Here is an 11,977-nt window from a genome sequence, read left to right as displayed (position 1 = left end):
ATGAAATGAAAGGAGGCATTTTACTTCTCTCAATATTTTCATCAGTTGATGTTCACACACCATTAAGGAAGGATTTTACTTTTGCAATTATTTACATTAATAAAAAAAAAAGAATGAATGCATTTGCTGTTCGGAGTATTCCGCTAATGTCTCTCCAGTTACTAGGAGGGAATCATTTTACTTGAAGATTAATTAGTAACAGTTTTTAATTTCTAACCTTTCATTAGGTCAACGGACATCTGTAATGCACGCTCATGTACACTTTATATATGTATATATATATATATATATATATATATATGTATATGTATGTATGTATTTATATATATGTATATATATACATACATATATACACAGGTAATCCTCTTCAGGTCTACATAAAATCTCAGTTTATAAATATACAAAACAAAGAGGTAAACAACAGAATTAAGAGAGATTTGTCCCCTAACATATGGCAAAAATAAGTGCTAAAACTTCTAATGAGAATATATTTACTATAAGGACTGTGCATTGAAGTGTGCTGTACCGTTCACAAGGGTTACATACTAGTATGTCACACTACAAAAGGTTTGAATAATAGTAGGCTTCGGGAACTTACTGTTAGTAGCTTATTTGTACTGCCCCTATGCCCAAGTAAACTCTTGATCAGAAATTAATACTTGAGGCAGTTCAAAGGAATCCAAACCATGGTGTGACCAAAACGCATTTGAGTTTCACCACTTAGTGTCCCTCTTCATGCTAAACGTAAAAAATTAGTTCTGACGTCTTCCAAAAATAGATTTTATTAACAAATGAAAATGACAAAAACAGCTTTCATCTCTTATTCACTCTTACTCACCTTATCATACATACTCATTATGGCATCCCTGAAGTGATCTTTGATATTCTTTCTTCTAATCTTCAGTGCTGCCGTGACCAGCCCGGACTCTGGAGTCCATGGCTCTGGCGTAAGATGAATAGCGGCAGGGAAGTCCCATCTTCCAAGCCCTTGCTTCTTTCCATGCGATTTCAATTCTTCCAGGACGCAAGTCTTCACCTTCTCATCATTACACAACTCCTTCAAGCTGGTATCTTCGTGGAATCCGCAGGTGACTCCAATCTTCTTCAGTTGCTCCGCAACAGGCACCATTACAGCTACAACACACTTTGCTCCAGGGTTGGCAATTACACAGAGGCTCTCGATAAGAGTGTGCGTTTTCAGTCGTGACTCAATGTTTCCTAGGGATACATATTCACCATTTTCGAGTTTTACTAGGTCCTTCTTCCTGTCAATGACTCTTAACACACCAGTTTCATCAAACTCGCCAATATCTCCAGTCAAGAACCATCTTACACCATCCTCCTCAACGAATGCTTCGTCAGTTTCTTTTGGTAGTTTGTAATAACCCTTAGATATCATTGGGCCCCCAACTATTATTTCACCGCGAGGTTGGGGTGTGTCTGTAGACAAATACCCACCTTCTACCCAATCGCGCAACTTGACCAGGACGTCAAGGTTGGGTGGTCCACAGTGCCCTGTCCTGGGGTCATCACTATCCATACTAGTTATGGATGCTGATGTTTCTGTAGCACCATAGCCAACCTGTATGGTGCAACCAAATATCGCCCTGAATTTATTGTGAATTTCTGGTGATAATGGTGCTCCACCAACCACCATCATTCTGAGTTGGCCTCCCAATTCATCTTTAACTTTATTGAAAATGATAGCATCTAATACTCTTGAAGAAAAGGAGGGTCTCTCGTGCCTTTGTTTATACTTTAAAGCTTTTGTGAAAAGCATAGCCTTCAAGTATCCTTGATTTTCTACAGCTGCCGAGACTCCCTTGATTACTCTCTCTAAAATGAGAGGAACGGCGCTCATACAGGTAGGATGGGCAATCTTTGCATCACCCAGGGTACCTTTCATAATTTTTGGACTGTTGCTCGTAAGGGTCATTGGTGAGGAATATGCAATTGTGACATTCATCGCAATGAGTGCTAGCTCAGTGGCTAACTCCATAACATGAGCTAGAGGGAGATATGCAAGGTATCTATCACCCACAGTAAGATCTGCTTGGATGATGTAAGCTTTGATAGCAGACATGACGTTTGTGTGAGTAAGTTGAACACCTTTGGGCTGATTTGTTGACCCGCTTGTGTACATAATGATAGCTAAATCCTCGGGTTTGGGCAAGGCTTCGGCTACATTTTCACAACTCTTACCTAATGACAATACTTCTTTGAATGGGATGAGTTTGATTCCATCTTCTGGAATAGATCCTGTGCCCTCGAGTTGATCTTCAATCACAATTACCTCTTTGACATCAGGACATTGTGGCAGGACTTTCATCAATCTAGGTAATAGATCATAAGAGCTTATCACAGTTTTCACCTCGGTTTCCTGGAGGCTAATAGCAATACTATCATCTGGAAGGTTTGTATACAGCGTGACCACTGCTACATTTTGCCGAAGGCAACCCATGGCCGAGATAAACCATTCTGATCGCGTTTCTGCAAGCATAGCCACACGATCTCCGCTTTTGATATCCAAGCTGTGCAATCCTTGGGCGAAATTGACCACCAAATTTCTTACTTCCTGATAGCTAATATATGAATAATCACCCAGCTTTAGTTTTTCCATCTTTTTGCCACCTTCCACCGTCCTTTGTCTTTCAATGACCTGCCTGGTGCCCATGCATGGGGTGTCTCCATGTTTACCGGCTGAGTAATCCAAGAGGAGGGGCAGTGTTACCACATTCTCGCTCATCAATTCTTCAAGAAGAGCAAATCCGTGTTTCTGTCCTCCATCTCCCTTGACCCAGTACCCGGCGTCATTCTTCTTGCCTCCTCCTTCGATCACCATTCTTTCCTGGGGGAAAATTAAGTCGGGTTTAGAATAAATTGGGATTTATAGTTTTCAAGGATGAATTTGTTTTGAACATATTGTTTACTGATGTTTTTCAATTTTGTCATTATTATGTAAATGTTGGGATGAAAACTTTTTAATCTTGTTATTAATATGCAAATCTCGGTAAGGGAAAATGTATTTTAATCTTGTCATTGATATGCAAATTTCGGGAAGAAAATATATTTTAATCATGTCATTAATATGAAAATGTTGGGAAGGAAATATAATCATGTCAATAATATGCAAATGTATGGTAAAGAAATTATTAGATATTGTACAAGTGTTGGAATGAAAATGTATTTTAATTATATAATTGACATGCAAAGATCATAAAGAAATGATTTTTGATATTTCCTCGTTATTCAAAACAAAACAAATAATAGCTTAAACTTTAATGCAATAAATAAGACACAATCTCAATTCAGAAATGAAACCTGAAAGTTAACTTGAGGTTATTGATGTATTCACCAATAACCACCATATTGGGAATCTACAGAATGGAGTGATATCTAATGAAAGGAAATTAACTTAAATTTAAGCGTGCTGTGCGCTCGGTTGATAAATACCGAAAACAAATATGATAATTGATAGGAAAAATAAAGCCAAGGTGAAAACAAATTTTGAATTGAGTAATTAGTAACATGCAGGTCAACACAAATACTCCTTAAAGGTTTCACAGAATTAAAAACTGCAAACAAAAGGGATATGAACTTTTTTTTCATGAAACAGTTCACTACACTTTTACTATAGATATGCTAACGGCTGAATAGTAAAATTATTTTATATCTTAAAACACTATTTTAGATTGTCCTCAATGCGATGTAACTAAATCAACTTGAGACATATTTTATTCTAAATTAAAGACATATAATCATTTAGAACCGATTGTTTACGGCACGCAACAACTGTCTATTGCGGACATAATAATCTTATAGCGATGAAATATTTTCCTTCGTTGATCTATCGCTAACAAGGAATATTAATTTCAATTAAATAAATGGTAATTTATTATACCATAAAATAATTACATAACTACACCTAGAGACGTCTACTGAAGGAAAAGTGATAACAATCTTAACTAGACCCCGATATAATTTTATGGTAAAACTTACAAACCTCTCCATGGCTTGAACCCCTTGTCGTCAGTGCCATAAAGGGTGTAGGGAACACCATATATGGAAGCAGCATGAAATAAAGACAGGTTTTTAGAGAGACATTCCGAGAGGTTCTTCGCATTTCCGAAAACTAGGGTACAATTTGTGGTAATGCCGTCAAGAAGGGTTTTTTTTTCAATTTCGTGCGTATTTAACATGTAATTAAATTTATCATTCATGGCCCCCTGCGGCTGAGGAGGAAGATAGGGAAATGAAGTGTGTGGGATGAAGACGAACAAAGCTAGATATGAAATGAAAATCAAGTAAGAAATACTCTTAAATCCAAATCAAGTGAAAAAAATACCCTTAAATTTAAATAAAGTAAAAATACCCTTGAATCAAAATCAAGTAAAAAATACTCTTAAATCAAAATAAAGTAAAAATACCCTTGGATAAAAATCAAGTGAAAAATACTCTCAAATCAAAGTAAAGTAAAAAAATACCCTTAACTCAAAATCAAGTGAAAAAATACCCTTAAATCAAAATCAAGTGAAAAATACCCTTATATTAAAATAAAGTAAAAATACCCTTAAATCAAAATCAAGTAAAAAATACTCTTAAATCAAAATAAAGTAAAAATACCCTTGGATAAAAATCAAGTGAAAAATACTCTCAAATCAAAGTAAAGTAAAAAATACCCTTAACTCAAAATCAAGTGAAAAAATACCCTTAAATCAAAATCAAGTGAAAAATACTCTTAAATCAAAATAAAGTAAAAATACCCTTGGATAAAAATCAAGTGAAAAATACTCTTTAGTCAAAATAAAGTAATAATACCCTTAAATCGAAATCAAGTGAAAAATACCCTTGAGTCAAAATAAAGTAAAGATACCCTTGGATAAAAATCAAGTGAAAAATACTCTTAAATCAAAATAAAGTAAAAATACCTTTAAATCAAAATCAAGTAAAAATACCCTTAAATCAACATCAAGTTAGAATCACCATTAAATCAAAATAAAGTAAAAATACCGTCAAATCAAAATCAAGTGAAAAATACCCTTAAATCAAAATCAAGTGATAAATACCCTTAAATCAAAATCAAGTAAAAAATACCCTTAGATCAAAATCAAATGAAAAATGCCCTCAAATCAAAATCAATGGGAAAAAATACCCTCAAATCAAAATCAATTGGAAAAAAATACCCTTAAATCAAAATCAAGTGAAAATACCCTTAAATCAAAATGGAGTGAAAAATACCTTTACATAAAAATCGAGTGAAAAATACCCTTAGATAAAAATCAAGTGAAAAATACCCTTTAATCAAAATAAAGTAAAAATACCCTTAAATCAAAATCAAGTGAATAATGCTCTTAAATTCAAATAAATTAAAAAAATACCCTCAAATCAAAATCAAGTAAAAATAGCCTTAAATCAAAATCAAGTAAAAATACCCTTAAATCAAAATAAAGTAAAAATACCCTTAAATTAAAATCAAGTTAAATATACCCTTTAATTAAAATCAAGTGAAATATACCCTTAAATCAAAATCAAGTGAGAATTACCCTTAAATCAAAATAAAGTATAAAATACCCTGAAATCAAAATGAAGTAAAAAAAAAAAATACCCCTTCATCAGTGTAATTGATAAGTGACGCAACAGATTTGAAAATGAAATAATATTCGTATCAAGAAAATAAACAAACTCAAATGGTTACTCAATTTTAATCTTTTTAACGTCCTGATAAGAGTTCGTAAATTCCCTTATGAATTAGTGAGAATATTTCGGAGTCTTGAAATGGCATGGTCCCCTTGATAATTAATCATTAGGAACACTTTCTAGAATTGAGTATAGGGAATGAATGTGCAACTTGCTAGTTTCCTGTAATTATAGGAAATTGATAAAACCAATATTGATTGTACTGATGTCGTGTGAAGAGCAACGGCTGAAGCCAGGAATAAAAGATGGAAACTGTAGAGAGAGAGAGAGAGAGAGAGAGAGAGAGAGAGAGAGGAGAGAGAGAGAGAGAGAAGAGAGGAGAGAGAGAGAGAGAGAGAGCAGTATTAGTTAAACTCCTTTCCAATCACTTTAAATTTGATTACTTCAGTTACAGGTTATAAGTGTGTGTGTATATATGTGTGTATATATATATATATATATATATATATATATATATATATATATATATGTATATATATATATATATATATATATATATATATATATATATATATATATATATATTATATATATATATATATATATATATACACATACAGAGAGAATATATATATATATATACACATACAGAGAGAGAGAGAGAGAGAGAGAGAGAGAGAGAGAGAGAGAGAGAGAGGAGAGAGAGAGAGGAGAGAGAGGAGAGAGAGAGAGAGAGATATCAGTATTAGTTAATCCTCTTCGCCAACACTTCACTTTACTTCCTTCAGTTGTACTAGAAGTCATACAGTAAGAAAAAAATGTTTAAGCACATGTGACTTTTACGAGACAGACATCATTCAACTTAAACTGGTTGATAATGTTATATATCGAAGCTTTGTATGTACATAGTTGTACATTTCAAGGTAAACTGGCTGATAATATTATATATCCAATCTTTGTATGTACATAGTTGTACATTTCAAGGTAAACTGGTTAATAATTTATGTCCAAGCTTTTTATGTAAACAATTTACAAATAAATGAACATCTAGATACTAAAATTGTTGAATCCGAAGCGATACTTACACTTGTATAGAATACTTTTATAATCAAAACTGGGTCAGAAACGGCGCCCCGTTTGCATCAACCTGGAAGTACAAAAGTAATGAAAATATGCTCGACGTGAAAAAAAGATATACATTTTAGAATTAAGGGACAACAATGACAAAAAAATAAACTTTCAAAATAGTTTCCAGCCTTGAATATGTGAAAATAAAATTTCAATTAACAGTAACAAAATTTATCTTCGCTCAGGCGATTAACTATTGCAATGTAATTGTTCAGTGGCTACTTTCCTCGTGATAAGGGTAGAGTAGGCTGTTTAGGTATGGTAAGCAACACTTCTAGTAGGACACTCCAAAATTAAACCTTTGTTCTCTAACCTCTGTACCATGGTCTTTCACTGTCTTGGGTCTAACCAAACTCGGGCAAACTATTCAATGTTATTTCTCTTCCTCCTGTTTTTTTTTTAAAGCTTTTATAGTTTATATTTAAAAGATTTATTTTAATGGTGTTATTGTTTGCAACAGGTGGTTATTTATGATGGATATTTATCACTAACACTCATGATTTCAATCAATTGGATATATATTCATCATAACCACGTGTGGCAAACTCACAATTCAGCTATCATGGTGGAGATGGGTTTACTTCAAGTCTTAAGATTCCTGAATTCGACAGGAGTATGTATGGTGACAGATCATAAACTTATATCTCTCTTGATAGCTGTCCTCTAAAACATGGTTTCGACTGAATAAGCAGGGGTTCGAATCTCTGCCCAGCCAGAAGCTATTACCATAGGAGAATTCCAGGGGATACATATTCCCAAGATTAAATTTAGTATTAAATGCCATTGTGCTTGATATTTACATTAATTAAAATCACGAGTGTTAGTGATATATATTCTCTCTCATACACAAATATATATATATATATATATATATTATATATATATATATATATATATATATATATATATATATATATAAAATGTATGTGTAGATTATTAGACTGGAAATTTTCTAAAATTAGAATTAATCTAAAAAGAAGAAATAGAGAATTTCAAAGCGGTAGGTTTTTTTTTTTTTTTCCGTCGGAACAAAACGCTTAAACTGATTCTGTCCTCATTCCGCCCAAGTTGACAGGAAGAGGGGAAGAGAGGATTAAAGGGAGAGATAGACAGAGAGGGTCGGGATTGAAGTGAGGGTAGATGGGTGTGTTTTTTTTGTGGGGGGGAGGTACAATGCCGTTTGGAGGGCCTCAAAAGGGGTTTAAGATTGGCTTGGAGGTGGAGGAAAGACCTATCATTCCTCCAAGGCCTGGAGGAATACTGTTATTCCTTCAAGAAGTTTAGAAACTTCTTTTGAGGAGATCCTATGTTAGTCTTTTTTTTTTTAATGGACTGATTCCTATGTAGGTCAAGGCATGAAACTATACATACAAGGAATATAGGTTAAAACATTTGTGCTTTAGCGAAGCTTCTCTATTATTATTATTATTATATTATTATTATTATTATTATTATTATTATTATTATTATTATTATTATTATTATTATTATTACTACTACTACTACTACTACTACTACTAGCCAACCTACAACCCTAGTTACAAAAGCAAGATGCTATAAGCCCAAGGGCTCCAACAGGGAAAAATAGCCCATTGGGAAAGGAAATAAGGAAATAAATAAATGAGAAGAACAAATTAACAATAAATCATTCTAAAAAACAGTAAAAACGTCAAAACAGATATGTCATATATAAAATATAAAAAGAGTCCTAGGTCAGCCTGTTCAACATAACATTTACTGCAACTTTGAAACATTTCAAACACGGAGAGAGAGAGAGAGAGAGAGAGAGAGAGAGAGAGAGAGAGAGAGAGAGAGAGAGAGAGAGAGAGAGAGAGAGAGAGAGTGAGGGATTTAGGTAAAAGCGTCTTGTATAGTTTTTCTCACTGAGCAAATCCTGGCTAGATACCTCCAGGGGCCTCTCTCTTGTCCTTCTCACCAGAGGCTTCTCCTTGCCACCCAACCCTCCCTCATCTTCCTCCGACAACCTCAGCGTTTCTCTCGTTCACTCTGCATCTTTTCTTTTCAAAATTTACACCCAGTTATTGTGTCGTTTCTCGCCTATTCTTGGGTCCTTTACTAGAGAAGCTAGTTCGTGAATACCTTTTTAACTAAATCTTTGAGATATATATATATATATATATATATATATATATATATATATATATATATATATATATATATATATATATATATATATATATATATATATGTGTGTGTGTGTGTGTGTGTGTGTGTGTGTGTGTGTGTGCCTATATTGTACAAAGCTATATAAAAATATATGCATTTTTAAAATTTGTCTGTGAAGCAATTGGTGTCAAGTAAAGAAGAAAATCCTCCAACCATACCTAAATAGAACTTTCCAATACAAAGGGCAGCGTTGTGCAAATATAATAATAGAATTTAAGAGAAGCACCTTTTCACAAAACCCCCTTTTTGTCATTGGATAAGTCTGTCTTTGTTTTAGTGCCATATAACACAAATTAATAATAATAATAATAATAATAATAATAATAATAATAATAATAATAATAATAATAATAATAATAATAATAATAATAATGATGATGATGTGGTAACGCCCCTCAATGTTAAGGCCAGACTGGGGTTCCTGTCCCGCTCAAACTCCTTTGTTTCTTTGGTAGCTGCAACCTCACCATCCTTGTGAGCTAAAGGTGGGGGTTTTGGGGAGCCTGTAGGTCTATAAGGTGAGTCATCAGCTGCTATTGCCTGTCCCTCCATGGTCCTAGCTTGGGTGGAGAGGGATCTTGGGCACTGATCAAATGTATATATGGTCAGTCTCTAGGGCAATGTCACTGTCCCTTGCCTCTGTCATTCATGAACAGCTTTTAAACATTTAAAAGAGCAAACTTTGTATGACTTTTTAGGAAGAATGTGTGAAGTAACCTGTCCTCGTTACCGTTAACACTCCGAGTAAAACGTTTTTGCGAATGCAAAATACTATAGTCATTTTTTTTAATGAGACGCATTTGCACCAACACGCAGCGGTACCCTTTTAGCTCGGAAAAAGTTTCCTGCTACCTGATTAGTTAGAATTATCTGTCCAACCAATCAGCTAACGGGAAACGTTTACGAGCTAAAAGGGCACCCCTGCGAGTCGGTACAAATCTGCCTCGATAAAAAGAATCGACTATAGTTATAGCAGCTGGAATGCACCGATTGTATGATGCTTTAAGGCACTACAGTACGTTATGACAGAAAAAACTAACTATGCCGCATTCAACCTTCAACTGCTGAATAAAAGACGAACCCCTTAAGCCAAAATCTCCACAACCACCACTTCGTCACACCTGCCCAGACTTCCTTCTTTCTTTCTTAATACCAAGGTTCCCTGGGTTCGATCTCATGCAACGAACTGAGGCTTTACTGGTTTTGTTGTGACACGATGCAAGGGTAAATGGGCGTTACTTTCAGTAATGGTCACTAGGTGGTATTAGCGTCTGGCATTCATAGAAAAATATTTTGATACTTTTTCTTTTGCAATAAAATACTGATTCTTATATTCTCCATTGAAAGTGTGTTCTGGTGTTCTGTTCTTATTGAATTACTACGTTACGATACTTTTGAGTCACCAATGCTAGATATAAATGTCTCAAATGGGTACATTTAATGATAAAGGAAAAACTACTTGCTTGAGGTTAATGTTAAAAGTTACTCCTTCATAAAAGGTTAAGTGTGAGTGTGTATACATGCTACACCATGTATACAGATATCTTTTGGAAACTTAAAACGGCTGGTGTTTTTTTTTTTTTTTTTTTTAGATTAAACGATAAGAAATTGAACATTGAATAATAAATTTCAATATTTCATCACATGACCAAAATCAATTTCCAGTCAATAGATCTCTCTCTCTCTCTCTCTCTCTCTCTCTCTCTCTCTCTCTCTCTCTCTCTCTCTCTCAATCTTTTTTCGCTTTAAATACCTGTATAACTATATTTAGAAAAAAATTAGTGAAAGTTGTGTTACTTTTTAAATATTAAAATATGACGTTATTTAGGAAAAAGTTGGTAAAAGTTAGGTTCGTTTTTAATTATTAAAAAGAACAATTGTCTTCAAAGTTTTCAAATGCAATACACGATTTTGTGAGTTAGCGAGAGAACCCATTAAACAATGTAAATCACGTAAGCAAATTTTCCACTTGTGTGTATTTCATAAACGATCAGAATATCAATATTCACAACAATATCTATTCAGCTAAAATATTTGCCAGGATCTGAAGTACATATTTATTAGTGTAACTAAAATTTTAATAAATCTACCACCGATGACCTTTATGATATGGAATTTTGATAAACAAGGAATTCTCTCAAAATTTAACTTTTAAAATTTAAAGTGTGGCTTTGCCTTTTATTTATGTCTTGGAGCAACCCTCCCCATTGAAACTGTTCAATGTTGAAAAAACGGCATACATACAGAATTATTTATACAAAAATTTTTATGTAAAAACCATTGAGCAAACTCAACCAGACTTCGGATATACGTACAGATGATTATATATATATATATATATATATATATATATATATATATATATATATATATATATATATATATATATATATATATATATTCATATATATGTATATATATATATATATATATATATATATATATATATATATATATATATATATATATATATAGATAGATAGATAGATAGATAGATAGATAGATAGATATATATATATATATATTTATTTAACCTTTATTCTTAAATTCGTAACTGAGTCTTAATATGTACTTTAAATGTAATAAATGCCTTTTTTCTATATCCTGCAACATACTCATAATATATATATATATGTATATATATATATATATATATATATATATATATATATATATATATATATATATATATATGTGTGTGTGTGTGTGTGTGTGTGTGTGTGTCTGTGTGTATTTATGTATGTATGTATGCATATTAAACAAGTCAACATTTACTGCTTCCATAATTGTTGTTTATTTGATGGCATATGAAAAAATTAACTCTGAAAGTAGTAAGTCGTTCCCAGCAGGCTATGCAGGGCCAGTCACTATTGTACCATAAAAAGGAAGTAATTTACTGCTATAAAGACGAGGAGCAGTGCTCAACGGCACTCCTTAACACTGCGTGGAAAAAGAACACATTTATATATAGACATATATTCATACATATATAAGCATTCAAATGACTATACTGTAATCTCTCACT

General features: G+C 33.0%; 1 protein-coding gene across 2 annotated transcripts in view; it reads right to left on the bottom strand.

Annotated features, from left to right (window-relative positions):
* Nucleotides 1-329: 329 nt before the first annotated feature.
* The window catches only part of LOC137652173 (long-chain-fatty-acid--CoA ligase 4-like), a 33,314-nt gene continuing 21,666 nt past the window's right edge, over nucleotides 330-11,977 (bottom strand). For both annotated transcript variants that reach the window (XM_068385381.1, XM_068385382.1), the window contains 2 exons: nucleotides 6,723-6,784; nucleotides 330-2,848 (listed from right to left, as the gene is read on the bottom strand). In XM_068385381.1, coding sequence (XP_068241482.1) covers nucleotides 821-2,842 — 2,022 coding nt within the window. In that variant the 5' untranslated portion in view covers nucleotides 2,843-2,848; nucleotides 6,723-6,784 and the 3' untranslated portion in view covers nucleotides 330-820. The remainder of the gene's footprint in view (nucleotides 2,849-6,722; nucleotides 6,785-11,977) is intronic.

Source organism: Palaemon carinicauda, chromosome 13, assembly GCF_036898095.1.
Source record: "Palaemon carinicauda isolate YSFRI2023 chromosome 13, ASM3689809v2, whole genome shotgun sequence".
NCBI lineage: Eukaryota > Metazoa > Arthropoda > Malacostraca > Decapoda > Palaemonidae > Palaemon > Palaemon carinicauda.
This window is presented reverse-complemented; position numbering and strand designations above follow the sequence as displayed.